Source organism: Convolutriloba macropyga, chromosome 11, assembly GCF_964194025.1.
Source record: "Convolutriloba macropyga chromosome 11, txConMacr16.3, whole genome shotgun sequence".
Classification (NCBI taxonomy): domain Eukaryota; kingdom Metazoa; phylum Xenacoelomorpha; order Acoela; family Convolutidae; genus Convolutriloba; species Convolutriloba macropyga.
In genome coordinates, this window is record NC_134478.1 from 33,396,190 (window position 1) to 33,415,566 (window position 19,377).

At 36.1% G+C, this 19,377-nt stretch overlaps 1 protein-coding gene across 2 annotated transcripts in view; it reads right to left on the reverse strand.

The window, feature by feature from the left end:
- The window catches only part of LOC142349227 (uncharacterized), a 96,648-nt gene that overhangs the window by 40,660 nt on the left and 36,611 nt on the right, over positions 1-19,377 (reverse strand). For both annotated transcript variants that reach the window (XM_075400650.1, XM_075400651.1), the window contains exons 2-6: positions 18,231-18,482; positions 17,636-17,764; positions 13,811-14,295; positions 13,242-13,342; positions 7,908-8,076 (exon numbers count right to left, since the gene is read on the reverse strand). In XM_075400650.1, coding sequence (XP_075256765.1) covers positions 7,908-8,076; positions 13,242-13,342; positions 13,811-14,295; positions 17,636-17,764; positions 18,231-18,482 — 1,136 coding nt within the window. The remainder of the gene's footprint in view (positions 1-7,907; positions 8,077-13,241; positions 13,343-13,810; positions 14,296-17,635; positions 17,765-18,230; positions 18,483-19,377) is intronic.

Consider the following 19,377-nt stretch of genomic DNA (forward strand, 5'->3'; position numbering starts at 1 on the left):
TGATGCAACACAAGAACCATATGGTCATCTTATGATTGATTTGAGACCATCTACACCTGATTTGTTGAGATACTGTTCAAATGTCACATCATTTCCTTCAGAATTCTTTGTACCGAACAGTCGTGCTCGTATTAACATTAGGTATAGCCAATTTTCCCTCAAATCCCAAAGATGTACCTCACAGCGTGGCACCCAAGCTGTTCACACTAAGGGGATTAGCAAGATAGTGCATGAACATCAAATCAATAAGGTCATTGACCCTTTCCCATATTACACTTGACTAATGTCAACTTCCAAAGACGTACTTCACAGCATGACACCCAAGCTGTTCACAGGAAAGGGATTAGCAAGATAGTGCCTTAACAACAAATCAGTAAGGTCATTGACCCCCTACCATTTTACACTTTAATAAGGTAAATTTCCAAAAACAAACTTCACAGCATGATGCCTACACTGTTCACACGAAGGAAAATAGCTATAAAATGTTTAAATATTAAATTAGATATGATGACTCACAGTTACGTACGAGTTAAGTGATTTTCAAAAATGTACCGCACAGCATGATACCCAAGCTGTTCAAACGAAGGGGATTAGCAAAATATTGCCTTAACAACAAATCAGTAAGGTCATTGACCCTTTCCCATATTACATTTTACTAATGTAAATTTCCAAAAACGAACCTCAAAGCATGATGCCCACGCTGTTCACACGAAGGGGATTAGCAAGATAGTGCCTCAATAACAAATTAATAAGGTCATTTACCCACCCATTCCCATATTAACAAAAAAGTACATTTTTTTTAAATTTTTGATATTTACAGATTTCTTACATTTTTTAAATCATTTTTTTTGTTTAAAATAGTGTTTTACCGTGTCGTTTTAAACTGAAGTTCCAGTTTTCCTATTTCAGAAAAAGTTGTATTATTGTTTTGAAAAAGTCAATTACTGATTTTTTAGCCAATCATATAATCTGTCAGATCTGATTTTGGAATGTTGATGCTGAGAAACATTATCGATTCATTTTGTCTTTTGTCTTGGTTGAACATAAGTAGCCTAAAAAGAATGCAAAATACTCCAATTCTTCCTTTCCTTCCTTCAACATCTTTTCTTTCTACACTTCATTCAGATTTAGATTACGCTCCTATCACGGAAGCATCAATGTTTAAAACGGTAGTAAGCGATAACAATTTATAATTGTCTTTTGAGATGGATTGCACTAGAATAACAATTAAAACACAGACTACTAGCTTGACACTTCCGAAGGATTTGTGGAGAACTTTAGAGGCAGCTAGACATCATAACCTCCACCTAGCCGAAGAAAAAGTCAACAATTCAGTACTTTCTCTACCCACTTATTTTCAAGCTATTGAGAGAGTTCGAAAAGAACAAGGATTTCATCCACTGAAAGACAGCAAAGGTATTATGTTCCCGTACTCTCGTGACATAAATCACTACGGTGAGGGGTGGGTAGAAGACATGTTCTGCAAACATGCTGACTCATTTTCTAAAAAATCAGAAGCCTTCAATCTGCCAGATTTCAAAGACCTTATTCTTCCTCCGATCCAGGAAAAAGACAATGATGATAGCCAATCATCTCATCAAAATATCCCTTTCTCGAACTACAGATGTTCTCCAATCTAAGTCTTAATAGTGAGATAACTCGCTTGTGTCCGATGCTAAATTCTCCCTCACGTGACCAAATACAGAAAACTTGTCTTTGACATCACGTGATGTTACTAAAAATAGAAGTGACATAAGTATTACGCCATGATGCACACTCTTTTTATTGGTTACGAATTCTTTTATAAAATCTCATTGGTTACGAAGTTTATTTTTCTCAACTGTTCTCGTTCTTACTTAAATTTCATTGGTTCAAGATATCAAGCTTTTTCGTGAAGATAAATCATTCATTTGCTTCTTTACACTTTTAATATTCAGTTACCCTTGTATACACAAATTTTCTGCTTTAAAGACTCATTGTTTACTAACTTCACATTCTCACGCCACAGATGGATCAAAGCTCAGTCTCACCTAACACCAAAAAACAATTCTCCTTTCCCATCCGCAAACAAAATTACAAAGGAAAACCAGTTGTTCTCTCACCACAGTTGGATTACCATAATGAGAGCATGTTTTCTCTATTTAAAAGACATCAACGATAAAAAAGACAACACCGACTCAAAACCAAATGAGGAGCACGATGGAAGAAACAACTGTTGGTCCTTTCAAGAATACGGTAACCGAAAGTTTCAAATCAGCATCCCAGAGGAAATCATCAACACAAACTCACCTGAAAGTATTTCGAGAAAATGTGGAAAGTGAATATGTTCTGCATCAATTTCTGATGCTATCTGCCAGATAATTGAAGCTTGTTATTGAAAAGATACCTGAGATGATAAAAGAAGCACAACTGTTTGAACCTACCGTAGGTAGTGCGAAGCTGGTGATTGACGAAACTGTATTCCAACCAACTGATGTAGAGGAAAAAAAAAACAAAATTCGATGTGTTCTGGGAGGTGAGTGAGACTGCTCGACAGGAAAGTGTGTGTGACTAGAGTATTTTTCTAAGATGATCCGAATAGATGTTATTTCACAATCAAGCTGTTCACACGAGGTACAAAAAAGGACTGTTTTAGAAGGAAATGTTTTCTTTCGGTCCGAATTGGGGAGATAGAGAAACTACACAGAATGAGTGATGAAATTGTTTCAAAGCTAAACAATGTCAAAAACCAAAAAATATTGCAAAGTGCATAAAAGTAATTGTAAACTTTTTATATTGTAATTTGTGATGTTTGTATTTGATCACTTTTTAAAGTTTAATGTTTCAATTGAGTTGCTTGATATGAACATCGACGAAATTGTAGCTTTAGAGAAAGAAATCAGTAAACTTTTTGTTGGAAATACAAAACGGAAAACTTTTTTTGGCTGTGTCAAAGCTTGGACAAAAGTGTAGATCTGGATAAAATCAACAGAGAAGCTCCGTTTGGGGGACTAATAGGAGTTGGTGACTCAAAGTTAGAAAAACTTCTCAAATGGTCAAAAATTTTTCGATTACATGCTACATTTCATGATGCCGCAGGATACCTGAAAACAAATCTAAATATCGGCCCTAGATATTGCTACATGGTTCCATTTTTTAATTCTATATTGAATTTTTGTTTCCTGGGACATATGACAGGTCTTGCATATTGTTATTTTTTGAAAATGTCACCACGATTCCAATTAATCAAAATGTAAATTATTATTACCTAAAGACGAACAAAAATCAGTTGCTCTCTAGTGACAGATCATCTCAATCACGCATCTGACTTTATTTTCAATAATAACAATCAGGAAAGACCTCCTTGGAAAATCTGTGGTCGCACTAGCTCTCGAACAGCTTTTTTGTCAATATTTCAGTGCTTATTTGTATTAGTACTGCTTCTGTTTTCAATTATAAATCTTATTTTTGCCAGAACTTGTGACGAACGAACAGTTTGGATTGCTATTTTTTAAAGTGCCGTTGGTTATATACTTCCTAATCCCAGAACATAAAATGAACAAAATCATTTCAACAAACGAACGAATTCTGATGTATCTTGTTGGTCCTTCCGGATCTGGAAAAACTGATCTGTTTTTATCAATGATATGCTACGAATGAAAACTTTTCAGCCATCAATTGATCGAACTTTATACTTTTATAAGCAGTTTTAGCCAATTTACGACACAATGATGCAATCAATTGCAGACATAGAATTCATTCAGGGTGTTGACTTTGATTTAATCGATAACTTACCCGCTGACGGTACTAAATATTTACTTATATTCGATGATTCATTGGACATTCTTTCAAAGTCGGAAAAATTCAACGGAATTGCGACAGCCAGTAGACATCGAAACCTAAATTGTGTATATATCAAGCATAATCTCTTCCACAAAAACAAAACTGGACGTGATGCCGAGCTGCAGACTACTCACATTGTTTTGTTCAAATCAACGAGAGATGTGCAGCAAATTAATATCTTGGGAAGACAGCTAGGTCTCGGAAGACAACTAAAACTGTGGTATGATGATGCAACACAAGAACCATATGGTCATCTTATGATTGATTTGAGACCATCTACACCTGATTTGTTGAGATACTGTTCAAATGTCACATCATTTCCTTCAGAATTCTTTGTACCGAACAGTCGTGCTCGTATTAGTGATATTAATGATAAACGCTCAGAACTATTATACTCTGAAGCTCTTTCGGAATCTCAGCAAGAAATTTTAACCAGATTTCCTTCTACATTGTCCTAAAGAGTTTATCAGATTTCTCTGTGAGTGTATTGTAAACTTGATTGAAGGAAACCTCACAGGAGCAAAAAGAAATCAGTTTGTTCGCTTCCAAAAACAACTTAGAAAGCTCACTTCAAAATCAACAACACTAAATTCCAGAAGAATTATATTGGGCTCGAAAGCTGGAATAACAATTTTAAGTTACATATATCGACCTTGTATGAACAAATTTTCAACTCTCTTCAATGAGTGAGGTCAGAAGGTTTGTTCTTGTTCCAAAAGAACTGTGGGAGACCAGAAAAAGGAATTTACCGGAACCCTCTTGCGAGATCTATAAAAAGGAAGAAACTGTTTTTCCAGTTATCAAAAAAGCGAAAGAAGAAGTTAGTTCCGAAAAAACCGATCGTCCACCTAAAGAACTTAAGACAGATCTGGAACTTCACTATAAGAACAGTCCTGAGACATTGAAAACTTTAAAAGAAATTTTCGAAAACAAACGATTGAAAATTTCACTTTCCAATACAATTGTTGTTGACAAAGTTGACACAGGAGCAGATATAAAAACATTCCTTCATTCAATCAAATTGAAAAACGCTCTAGTTGATCCAAACTATTTCTTAATTCTTAAAGTTCTAAATCTGACACCACATCTGGTAAAAAAAAACATTTTGAGGACACAATATAGCTCAGACTGGTTCAATTACAGTTTCAGATAGAATCAAATTGCAGAAGTTGTACAAAGGGAAGGGACCAACAGCTTTCGGTTCTATCAACAACCTAACAAAATCAAGTGGACTCAGTCGCATCAAAGTTACAGAGTTTTTACAGTCAAAAGACTCTTATACGAAGTACAAGGGAATCAGACGAAAGCTTCCCCGGCTAAATGCACATGCTCGCTATATTGATGAGATTTGGTGCCTAGATCTTGCACAAATGGACAAACTATCACAATGGAATCGAGGTATCAACTTTTTACTCGTTACTGTTGATGTTTTTTTTTCTCGATTCTTGCGAGTAGAATCATTACGAAGCAATAGAGCAGAGGCTGTGAAAGCAGCTTTTTATCAAAATGTGTTCGAAAAAGAACGAACTCAATTTCCCAAAGAAATTATGGTTAGACCAAGGAAAAGAGTTTTTTGGAGATATGGCCAATTTCTGCGAGGACGTGGGAGTCAAATATTATCACACTTATAGTGAAACGAAAGTAGCTTTTGGCGAGAGAGCTATACGAACCCTGAAAAATTTAATTTACCGCTACCTGGAAGAAAACGACACATTATCCTACATCAAAGACCTGCAAATGTTCGTTGACGTCATTAACTCTAGAATAAACCGAAGTATTGGGTTGGCGCCCAAAGATGTAGTAAATGCTTACTTTTTGACTGTTATGTACAAGCGGATGAAATTAAGAAAAAACAAGAAGCCTAATTTTAAAGTAGGTGATAAAGTTCGGTTGGTATTAGTAGAGCACAATTTTCAAAAAGGATATAAGCCTCAATATACACCATGAAATTTTCTTAATTCGAAAAAAATTCTTTGGCTCCCTTCCCGACTTACTTTGTTGTTGATCAGAAAGGCGAAAACATTGATGGAATCTTTTACGAGCAAGAATTGTCAAAAGTTAAATAATCATTTTTCAATTAGTCTTTAAACTAGAAAACTCTCGGAAGCTTAATTGTTTTTTTAAAGATTAAATAGCTTCTAGATCTTCATATATTCCCAAGAAAATTACCCGCTGACATTTTGCTCAAATTAATTAGATGAACAATTATTCTCATCTACTCCAGATCCGTCTTTGAAAATCAGTACTTTAAGCTCTTCAAATTTCGCGCGATCCCTTTTAAAAAGATTTATTCTGATATTCATCAATTTACATCATGAAGTTCAGTTGCTTCCGAAAAAACACACGAAGAAAACATTTATCAACGTTTCAGCTACCTGAGTGGTAGACGGATCAGGCTTGTCTGATATACACAAAGCTAATTTACGAAAGCTACATTTCTGGAGAGTTTTTCCGGATATTCTGGCGAGTTTTTTCGGACGTAGGCGGATAAACGTCTATCTTTAGTCTACTGAACAGTTATCAAACATTTTTGTAATACAACTATTTAGAAGCTTTGATCAAACCTCTTTAAAATTGACTTTGAATATCTTAGCTCTCAAGTAGCAATTTCAATTGGTGAGTCAGTGCATAGTTTTTAAATTTGTTTTCAAAAAATTTAGACACGAAGTTCCGTCTCTTCTTCATTACACGTTGAAATGGCGCATGTTTATCGTAACCTAAAAGAAACCTCATTTTTTTCGAAAAATGACTACATAAAATTGCTCTCAACTTGTTTTCTTTAGAGCCCATCTGAGCAAAACATGATATTAGTCAAAGAAACTCTGACGATCGAAAATCTGACAGTTGACTATTATATTTTTATCGTGTAATTGGTCAATGCAAGTCGATGAACTAATTGCGACACGGGCTGGTTGACCAGGTGTTATGATGAAGTCAATGGAGTGGAAATTCCGTACTGGGTTGGGTTAACAGATTGTCCTCCCAGATCTATATGTTAGAATCTCTACATATTGCTAGAAAAAATTTTTCAGAGCTCATATTTCGAATAATAGACGAGCAAACTCGATTTTGACCGGCTTTCCGTGTATATTATTATTGGAAAAATAAGCTTTACTTCTCTATGTTAACAAACAATGACTCTTCAATCTTGCCATCAACCAATTTTCAGAAAAATAATATTTCTAACATGAATCATAATTTCTACCTTCTATTAAAAAAATTGACAATCACCAAGAGCAACTTTTGATCGTTTTTGCTTTCAGAAAGCCCACTTTAAGTTAAACAACATGTGTCAGGAGGATACTCAACACTAAATTCAAGTGCTTCCAGGTGCTCGATGTTTTTCAAAGAACATTTAAAACAAATTATGAACAACAAGAATGAGAAGTTTTAGCATTAACAGTAGTCAATGCGCATTGAGGGGCGGTAAAAAATTTTCTGTGGAATGGTTGGAAACATTTTACAAAATATAGGCCGGTTGACGTCGGATGAATATCTCTCGAATGACAGGGGAATTCAATTTTGGGGTGCACCTTAGAAATTTTCTAGTGCACACACTTGGACCTCATAGGGGTTCGCACACGCGACATCCACGATAGCAATCAAATGTCTTAACCAATAAGCTGGAACTGCGTTGTTACTCAACCGCTGACAATCACTTTTTATTAGCAACAAACTTCATTTCAGAATGCAAGCCATTGAAATCACTGAAAACGAAGAAGCGAAGTCGCAGAAGGAACCAAGCGCAAAAATGGTCCAACGAAAATTTTGCGTAACAAAACACTCACACGTTTACAATATTTGCTTAAGAATTCGTTCGAGAGCAAATAGCTACGAGTCATAACTCATAATTCAGAATTTTGAAAGCAACAAGTCGAGCAAGCTGTATAATTTTACGTTTTTTTGGCGCGCACAGGAGCACATATATCTTCAATAATTTTAGGCTGTTTTAATTTGCAGGTAAATAACTTCATGTTGTTTCTTAGAATACCAGACTTCGCAATTCTGTCAAACCGAGCGATTATTGCACGCTCACCCACTTTACCTCCTGACAAGGACATCATTTAATAAGGAAGCCATTTTACCTCCGTTGATTGTGGTTCCTGGCTATTCTGTATATCTGAGGAAACATTTCGGGTCGCGGATCGAGATTGTGGAGGCCTCAGATGTCCACTTCTGCTCAAGGACTCAACGAAGAGGCCCTGCGGAATCAGAGATCCATTGTCAGACACTCGCCTCATTCCGGAATCCACACTAAAACAGATAGAACAAAATGGTCGAATCAGAAAATTCCAAAATTGTATGCACGATGAGCGTTTGACCAAAAGAGTTGCGTTCGTAACGGTTAGCGGATTGGTCATGATTTCTGAGTAAGACTAAAATTTCCAACTGAAAATAAATTGTGCAAAAGAACAAAATTTCAGCAAAAATCTTCATCAAGATCTACGTGGTGGATTTTGAAAGAGAATGAAAGTTCAACCCATCCCCATCAATTCAATTCAAAAAAATCAATTCAAAAAAACCATGGTTGCGCTTTTAGAGGTCGGCTGCGCTCTAGCTTAACTTTTAAGTGACCGATTGCGTTCAAAAACATCAACTACTGAAATTCAAAACACCATTGATTGTTCAATTTATAGACAAGTTTGCTGATTTATACTCGGTTTTTTTTGCAATTTCATAATTACCCATGGAATCTATTGATGCTCTCATTGCTGGAATCACTGATGAGGCTACAAAAGCAGCTGTGCTGGGTGTTGTACAACAACTAAAGGAGCATCAAGACCAATGTACTCAGAGGTTTGCTGAATTATGGGACTTTGTATCAGGTCTTGACAACAGATTAAGGGAGCAAGAAAGGTACGCCAGTAAAGATTCTATAATTATCGATAACCCACCCTGTGATGCTCGACATGAGGGGACTTTTCTACCTCAGCTTCTTGTTTTTCTCAATAAAATGTACAAGAAAACTGATATTACGATTTCGGAATCGAGATTAAAAGCATACCATATACTTCCTGGACCCGTACCCCTGCAAGATAATTTAATGCCTTCAATCATTGTCAAATTTGTTCACTTCAGCGATAAAGCCGAGATATACAAAAATTGTAGGATGCTTAAATCGATGGAAAACGAAATCAACAACAAAAACATTTGGATGAAAGAAAGACTCCCTCCATTAGATGCGTTTGTCAAAAAGCTTGCTGAAAATAAAAATCTCATAGCGGTCAGCAATAATTGCAGAGTCTAGGTGATGTGCAAAAACAATAGCGGTAACAATGTGTACGTGAAAGTAAACAATGCTTCTGATGTTGTCAACTTGAGAAATCCGGTTGTGAGAAATGTTGACAAATCTAAAACATTCCAAAATAACTCGAGAAATCCCTTCAACCGGCCTCACAATTCGATGGTGACTGACGATGACAAAGTTATGAGATTATACGCCTCAATGTCGCCAGATCAAAAACGGCTCATGGGAGAAAAACTGAATCATTGTGAGACACAATGATCATTCATTTGTCTATCACACCTTGACCTCTAATCGATTGAATGATCAAACAAAACTTTCAGTTCTCAGTGCATAACAAGTCCATAACGAATATTTGAGCTTTATCCTGTTTCTCATTCACACTTTAACTTTCAAATTAAGACCTTTGAGTTTTTTTTTGATAACTTTTTTCGGCTAAGGGTCTGTTCCAAAGAGGTACAATTGAGACAATTACTTACAAAATTATATAATAAACACATGTTAAATTACGAATTCCGCGATTTGACTGCGATGTTTCTAATTTTTCGTTACCAGACTTTCTCTTTCTTGCGAATCGGACTCAAGGTTTAACAAAATAAAACAGAATTGCGACTTTCGCGATTCTCTCAAACTCTTAAGATGGTCGCAGTCAAACAGGATTGCGACTTGCGCAAATCCTGGTACCAATTGAAACTTTATTCGATGTAAATTATTTGCTGACTACTCTTAATTTGCGACCTCCGCGAATTACGAGTGCTAAATAATTTTTTGTTAAAATTTTTTTTGTTGTTTTAAATTTGATTACAGCAATTTCTTGAATTAATAATTTATTTTAAAAACAGGTGTTTGTTTCTAAAAAAACTAAAGGAACGCATGACGTTAACTTTTGTGTAACATATGGGACTTAAAGTTTCGCTTCAAAACATCCGTTCAATTCAAAAAAACTTTGATGAGCTCGAAGCTTTCTTACATCATCTTGATACAAAGCCTCACATTATTGCTCTGACTGAAACCTGGACATCCGAAAAAACATTAAAAGGATCATTTCAGCTGACAGGTTACTCCAAGTTGATAACTTGTGATAGAGAGAGTAGAGGTGGTGGTGTGGGATTTCTTGTCAGTGATGAACTCTCGGTAGAAATAATACAAAAGACAACTAAAAGGCACCTACAAATCCTTACTGTAGAAATAGAAACAGGCGAGAGCAAGTGCTTAGTAACTGTTTTATACAAAGCGCCAAATTACTCAATCGACAATTTTACAGATGATCTGATAGAACGCTTCGAGAATACGAAAAGCGACGTCGATTCACGTATTCTGTGCGGTGATTTCAATAGATATTAGAAAATTGAATAAAAATAGTACAAAACTAATAAAATTTCTCAAGTTATTTGATTATCATTTAAAAAACAGCTATGATTGTACACGTGAAACTGTAAATAGCCAAAGTGCAATTGACCTTTTTTGCTAATCACAATTGGAAGTTCTATGTAGAGAAAACCAAAATTTCAGATCATTATTCGATCTTTCTAGAACTAGACATTGCAACAAAAAAAAATGTTCCCCCCTGTCCAAAGTTGATCAAACAACTACACAAGCTTAAAGATGAGAACTTATGTCTTGATATTAACTTTTGGCTCGACAAAAAGTTTCAGGAAAATAGAAGCTTCATCAAATCTTTAGAGTTAAATGATGTCTTTACTGTCATTCAGGAGTTGATTTTAAAGGCCAAGGAAACTTATATACCCAAAAAGACTATTTTCTTTAGAAGTGGTTGTAAAAAAAGCTGGGTTACCAGTAAAATTAAAAACTTGTCGCAGAAAAAACACTTTATGGACTAAATATCTTGAAAGCAAGCTCGAGGAAGACAAAGTGAAGTACAAACTATTAAGTAACCGGCTGAAGGCACTCTGCCGGTTGGCTAAAACTCAACACTTTGAAAAGAAAGTCTCTTCTAAACATAGTTCCCGGACTTTATTCCACCTAGCTAAAGACATTAGAAACGACCAGAATAAAAACAGAAGTATTTTGCTATCTTGTGATAAACTCAATGATCTTTTTGTGAACATTGGTCTTCAACTAGCAAATAAAGAGGTTTGTCAAGACTATCTGAGACACGTAAAAACTGTCACAAATACCTTATTTCTCCAAAAAACCAATTATTCAGAATTATACAAGATAATTAATAGTCTACCAAACAAAAGTTCGGAGGACTGCTACGGTTTAAGCAGTCTATTACTAAAAGTTGTAAATCCAGTGGTGTGTGATTTGCTTGCTGATCAGTTCAATAGGTGTATAGATGAAAGTGAATTTCCCGAAGTTTTGAAGTTAGCTAAGGTTTTGCCGTTTCACAAGAGCGGTGATCGAAACGACGCTGGTAATTTTCGACCAATCTCTTTACTACCAATTAATAAAGTTTTTGAAAAACTTTTGTTCAAACGAATTGAAGATTTTCTCAATGTCAACAGGCTTTTATCGCCCAGCCAATTTGGGTTTAGAAGCAAACGTAGTACCATTGTTGCGGTTGCAGAAGTTGTTGAGTTTTTAAGGACAAATAGAAATCTTAGGACACCATCTAGCTGTACCTTCATTGATTTAACTAAAGCTTTTGACACGGTGGACCATGATATTCTGCTTAAAAAATGTTATGCATACGGACTCAGAGAGAAAACATTCAGTACCTTCCTTGCTAATCGATCGCAATATGTGAAAATTAAGAATCAGACGTCATTTAAAAAAGCAATAAGCATCGGTGTGCCTCAGGGTTCAGTCTTGGGTCCCTTACTATTTCTGCTATACATAAATGATCTACCTGCAGTATGCCAGCATTCGAAAGTAACTATGTTTGCAGATGATACAAATGTTTATGCAACAGCTCATGATCTAAACATTCTCAACAAAGACATGACAAATGTAGTGAATTGGATGTCTGCTAACAAATTGACTGTTAATTTTGAGAAAAAGAATATTGTTGTTTTTAACAAAAACGAAAAACAAAACTCAAACAAGTTAACTATAGGTCAAAAAACAATTGAGAGCAAAGACACAGCGAAATATTTAGGAATACACATTGACAAACAACTTAATTTCAGAAAGCATATTAAAATGGTCAAACAAAAACTTCAACAAATCACATCAAGTTTATTTCAATTGAAACGTTTCTTTCAGACAGAAAACTATGGTAAAACTTTACAAAGCTTATGTTCAACCAGTAATTCATTATGGGGCTCTTATTTATGGGTGTTCTAATGAAACAGATCTTAAAGACCTAGAGTGGTCACAAAACAAAATCTTGAGAATTTTATTTTCTTTAAAAAAATCTGAAAGCCTGAGAGATCTGAAAAATAGAGAAAAAATTTATTCGATTTTCGAAATACATATTTATGAGTTGTTCAAAAAAATGTCCAGATGTGTTCGACAGGATCACAACAACGAAGTTTTCAAAAACATGATAACCGAAGATGAAATTGTCAAAAGTATGGGTGTTCAGGGACGAAAAAAACCTTTAAAAACAAGAGAAAGAGCTACTACTGAGAATAATAAGCTAATAGTGACAAGGGTGAGAAAGTTATATAATAAAATTCTTCAAATGGATGAAAATCTAATCAAATCAATAATGTCTGCTGAAAAATATCAGTTAGAAAAGCTAGTTCATGATTTTAAGGATAACTTTATTCTAGGTGGTAGCGAGTTGGTAAATGTTTTTTGGTAGTTGTTTGTTTTCTCATGGTCTTTTCTAAATATACTTTCCTTGATTATAAACACTGACTAACTTGATGTTCTTGGGAAAAAGCCATTTTTATTGTGAGGTTGTCGATGATAGAACAAAAATGATAAAGCTCAAATTTGTCCAGAGGAGACATCACTCTGACAGGTCCATTGACCTATTTGATGTTCTCCCCAAATGCATATAACTTCTTGATTGTAAACTGTTTGTGTAATCATTAAGTGAATTACTCGATATGTATTTGGAAAAATTCATTATTATTATAATTATTTTACTTGTTTCAAGTAGATGACGATAAAACCGCTGCACACCACAATCGCTTTTTTGTAAACTCCTTTGAAAGCTCACTCATTTATTTTTAATGCTCTAATTCACAATTTAAAAACTAATGTGGAAATCAATTAATTGACTGACAGTATATTTTCACTGCAAAGACAGAAAACTTACTAATTTTGAGCTGCTGACTCGCCATTGCGTCTCTTCGCCTTGACATTCAGTTCACTCTCACTTGATGACTCTTTTGCACCAGGAACACTCCTCAACTCCTTCTAAACTTCACATGCTTACAATTGTGAATGGGAGAGCAATTTTGATCACGCAAAATGAAGATGTCAAAATTGATAAAAGTCGTGAAATAACTAGAAGAATATTCGAGGTTATTAGAGACCAATAGCAAAGCGAAGATGAAACCAATTTCGAGGCATTTTTCATTTGACTTTTGATAATGAACTGTAGCAAATTGAATACAGCTGCTTCAAATTGTGAATGAGAGACCAATTTAGATCGAGCAAAGCTCAAAAAGTACAGGACGAAAATGTCAATCGAAACAAACGGTCAGGCAAAAATTTTGCATAAAAAGACACGTCTACCATTATTTCTTTAAACTTCGTTGACAGCAATTAAAATCGTCGATAAAAAAGAAAAGATTCGTCACTCAAAAATTTGAAATACTAGACCAACAAGACTTAAAAAAGTACTGTCATTGCCTGAGAGAATTTTTTAAATCAAAATCTCACCGAAATGTGAGGACTGAGCAATGGAGTTGAATGACTGGAAGAGGACTCTTCATCAGCCAATACAGAAACACCGCTCCTTTCATTTACACCCTCAGCAGGTGACAAGAGTGACGTCGATTCAGTTCTTCCATCCTCAGTGCCATCATATAAACTGCTCCTGTCAATCGCCCGTTTCAACTCTCTTTCTTTTCCTTTGCCTATCTTCGTACTGCTTGATCCCACTTTGTCCAGAACTTTCTTTAATTCCCCCACTAACTGCAACAAGCCCGCACTTGCAGATTCCAGTGGCACGTTTTGAATGCCATTTTTACTAACTTCGCTTGTTACAGAATCCGGATTCGACGGCCGTGAGGCTGCATTGTTTTTATGTCTATTCAGGGCAACTGATACACAAGAACTGAGAGCCGCAGCGGCTTTGTCGTCCAATCCCAACAAAGAATAGACTTTGTATAGAAGTTGTAAAGTACGCTGCTCGCACTCGGAATCTGAAAACAAATTTTGAACATAACCGACTAACGTCTGGCGAATTGCTCTCAAACGGCTGGCTCTTAAACGTTGGCATCGGGGTCATAATTTTAATATTAAGCGCCGACTTCATACCATGAAACTGCATTTTCAAAACAGTTTGTGAATCGCATGCTTAGACTAGTCGTGAGGCTCTAAAGGTAAGGCTCTAGGAGAGCTGTTCAGCCACTTGATGCCGTTCGCGCGTTACCTTTTTATCCCACTTTTGAGGACGAAAAGTCAAATAGGTCAGACCAAAAAATCGGTCAGGCAAAAAAATTACTAAAAGACCACCTGACTAATTTAATTGCTACAAACGTCAATTAATTAGTTCCAGAGCAAATACGTTGTGTACTTGTTTCTATGTTCACCACTGGGTTAAGAGGTGAGGACCTTTTGAAATTGATAGCATTATTTTGAAGTTTTGGTGCGCACAAATGTTGTTGTAGGAAACATAGCCGGCAGATTGTCGGAAAATAGCCGCGACAGACGCTTGTGGCCTTCCATGAATTGAAACAACTAAAGAAATAAGATAACAGATCTTGAACAAGCTTTTTCAAAATTGATATTCGAAATTAAGAAATCAAGACTAATACTCAAGAATTAGGGCATATAAGTTCGGCACTGCTTAAACACACACTATTGATCTTTAACTAGTAAACGTTCAAAAAATTTAAGTGCCATAAGTAAATTCAGAAGTCATTTTTTAGTGAGGTATGTCACGCATATGACCTAAAAGCAGAAATGACGTCACACATGCAAAGCAGTAGAAGTCACTGAAGTCATTGAAAAAGTCGATTCCAAGAAGTCAGGTCGTAAGAATCATCGATGGAGACGACGAATTAACAGAGCAGGACAAGCCCTGACGTACAATTCATAGAATGTTTATTGACCAAACAAAAAACTAGACCTAGAACGGGTATGAGTGAATTAGGAAAACCATTTCTAAAAAAAAACAAAATAAAAAAAACAATCAATGGCAAAAAGCAGCATGTGAACAAAAAACCAATAGCAAATGAACATTTGGTTCAAACAAAAAAACTAGGCCTAGAATGAACTATGAATGGAGTGGGAAAACCATTAAGAAAAATCCGATCCAAAAAATCGAAATAGCACAAAATCAAACTCAAATTGCCGCATGTATACAAAAAATCACTAGCAATAAAGCTCATTTTTGTTAAAACACCGTTTTCTCACTCTACTTTAAAATTAGAGCCAAAAAAATTCACGCCCAAAAACCACTTACTTTTTCGTTCCACTTCTGGTTTCGGCGTGACCAAAATCAATACTCTAATTTGACTTAATACAATTCATTCTTTCAACTGTAAAAAACCACGATTTCCCCAATAATAGCCGCTGTCGCTTCGCAGCTATCAAAAAACAAATCCGGCCACGTCCCTAGCTTATGAGAGAACATCTGTGCCAACTCAGCGAAAATCAGTGGGTGGGTGTGCGTGGAGGAGTACAGGGGTCCCAAAACTCAAAGAAACGCCCTTCAAGACACGAACTTATCGCTACACATAAGTTTTTGTGAATCGCAAACATAGAGACTAGTCTTTCAAGAAAAATTTGAGCGCAACTAACAAGAGTAAGGGGCCGTAAGCACGCGCAATTTAGAGAGGTAAGACCAGGTGGCGCAATGCTTGTAGCACTAAACTCCAGAAAAATATCAGTTTGAATCCTCTACTAGTGCTACTTCGCAAAATTTGCGCCTGTTTACACCTCAATAACAGGCTAAGAGCCCGGTCTATGAGCTCAACCCCGAGACAAAAACTCAGAACTGCGAAGGTGAAAACATAGCCGACACATTGTGGGAATACCTGCGAAACGGACTGTCGTATACTATTGATAAAACAGATACAGATCTGTAAAGTTGAATAAATTATCGATGCCGCAAAAAACTGTGTAAAAAACACCCAGCGATAAATAAATCAGGTTTCTTAAACTTGATTCCGCAAAAACCCTTTTAATAGGACCTTTTTCACACATGAGATCCTTTGGACTTAAAAACTAGTTCAAAATAAACTTAAGTTTTAAAGCGCTAAAGTCATTTCATTAAGTTAGATAGTCATGTATAATCAAAATCTTATCACGCAAATGGCTTTAAAAAATTTTTGCTAGACTGGGTGAGAAATGGCGTCACGCGCGCAAATGCCGTTAGTGAGAAGAAATCATTCAGAAAATTTGACTTTCAGCTTTGCGGTGTGATCAAATGTAAAACAAAAAAACGTCCGACAAAAAAAAACAAAAAATTAACAGGACAGGTCCTGAGCAACAATTCAAAGAATGGTCATTGACTTAACAAAAGCACTATACCTTAAATTGGAAACTAATGTTGATTGAGAAAACCATTTAGAACAAAATCTGATCAAAAAATTCGAAAATAGTAAAAAGTCAAATTGCCGCATGTGAAATAAAAATTCACGATCGAGAATGCTGAAATTTTGTTCAAACACCAAATTCAACGTTAAATTTCTAGTGGAAAAGGTTACTCCGCAAAACCACTCGCTTTTTCACTCTATTTCCTGTTACGGCGTGATCAAAATCGCTACTTTAAATTGACTTCAAAAATCATAAAAATGTGAACTTAAAATACATATAAACTTTCATTGAGTGAACAAGAAACCAGACCTAGATTGGACAATACACGAAATGAGAAAATTATTTAGAAAAAAAATCCGCAAAAAGCGAAAAAAAAACAGCCGCATGTGTCAAGTGAATGTCAAAACGCCGCATGTGAACAAAAAACCACTAGCGAGAAAGAGAATTTTTGTTGAAACCTCCTTTTCTTACTCTACTTTAAAACTTGAAAAAATTCCCACCGCAAGAGCACTTGCTTTTTCGCTCCACTTACTGTTTTGGCGTGACCAAAATCATGAGCTCAAAAATCATGAAAATGTGTGAACAGATCTTAAAAAAAAACAGCTCCCCAATACAATTCCAATTCTTTGAAGACCACAGAAACCGCAGTATAGCTCCACTCAGCTTACAGCTACTACAAACAATTTAGTCGGTAGTGTTAAGGAAACAAGCAATGAGATGGAGGTCATAAAAGATGCGTAAGTTTTAGCGCTAAAAAACCAGCCGGTGTAGCGGTTAGCAGACTAGTCAACTCCCCAAACACAGTTCTGAACTATAAAGCATTAAAAGCTCATGTATACATGTAGTAAAAAAAGCGATTCGAATGCTCACTTGTTTTCTGAGCGCATACATCGTCAATGCTCTCATAAAAGCACTATCCATCGAGTTCACCGTAGAAAAAACAGCGAGCGTATAGCGGGCAACCACTACATTATATATCTAAAGAGCAAGGTGACTAACTGCTTCCTTGGACGAGGGTGAGTGACTTTGTGAGTAAAGAGAGACTATTCTGAAGAAGAGACTGTCGCATGTAGATCTGTCCCATACTCAAGTAGCAATCTGCTGTCTCTTCTGCCAAACCCACCTGCTCTAAAACAGACCACTAAAAGGCTTATTTCTTTGAAATATTTTGTTTACCGAAATATATTTTAAACATAACCGACTAACGTCGGGCGAATTGCTCTCAAACGACCGGCGAGCGGTTGGCTTCGTTAGTAGCCAGGCACGGTTTAGTGAGTCTAGCTTTAGCTTAATTGACGGGGTGTAAGAAAGCGCAGCGGCGGGGGGGGGGGGGAGTGAATCGCGTACTTGAAGACTAGTGAGCTGAAAGGCTCTAAGAGCACTTAATGCCCGCTGTTTATCCCGTTTTTGAGGACGAAAAGTCAAATGCGTCAAACGAAAAATTGGTCAAGCGAAAAATCGCATAAAAAAGACCGACAGGACTACATAATTGCTACAAACTTCGTTTGAGAGCAATTAATAATCATAGTAATAGAGAACAGTAATGTAAATTAATTTTTTGGCGACCGACACCCCAACGTTCAGCGTCACTAACCATAAATTTCAGCCGCGATGTCATAGTCAACTAACGCCTGCTCAAATGAAGACTTCTTTGATATGTGAGCCAATCTCAAGTAGAATTCAGCTCTGAACTGAGCGAGTCGCTTGAAAGCCGCAATCGAGAGAGACTGATTCTTAAGAGAAGAAGCAACCAATCGCAGTCCAATTTCACAGCATTCTCGACTACTTGCGTCATCACTAACGTGTGAATAGCTTTCAGAGAGTCGTAGCAACATTGACATCAAAGCTAAAACATGACATAATTCTATTTTAATCGATATTTGACTTTAAATGGCTCCAATAAATTCTTTGTTGCAGGATTCTTTGTTGAGTTCGATATTGGAATTCTTGTGATTATAACTGAACAATTTGATCTGTTGCGAAAAATAGCGTACATATTTGCGAAGTTGATTATCAATGTGTTCTCTTTAAATGGACTATTTGAGAACAAAAAGCACGAAAAAAGTGACCAAAATCAGCAAATCACTAAAATTTTTACGAAAACAGTGTCAAAGTAAAAAAACCATCAGTTAAATCATCAAAACCAGTAGAGAGATTATTGTTTGCTTCACAATATAGTGGATGGGACCTGTCACTAATGGGGGGAGGAGGGAGGGATGGGGGGCCCAATTGGGACTAAGAAGTTCAATAGTGGGCTTCAAATAACCACATTAGAGGTTAACATATACCACTATTAAGATTTAAAGTAAAAAATGACACCAGTTTCGGCGCACTTTTCATTTGACTTTTAGTATTAAATTACCGCTAATTGAGTTCAGCAGCTTGAAATCATCTGATTGAGCAAGAATTTCAGACCACGCGAAACGCAAAAAGTCAAGGGCTTAAAAGTCAAGCGGAAAGTCAAAATTGTCAAGCGAAAATTTTGCATTGAAAAGACACACACGTTTACAATAATTGCTATGAACTTCGTTCAAGAGCAATTAAAAAAGGCACGATTCAAAAAGCACGGACATTCTTGAAAACAAATAAATCAAAATCATTAAAACCATTAGCTACCAATTCATAGGTTCACATATACTTCCATAGGAGTGAATTCAGACCTGCCATTTTTCAGAATATGTCAGACTACCAAAAAACGACACACATACATGCACGCACACACACACACACACACACACACA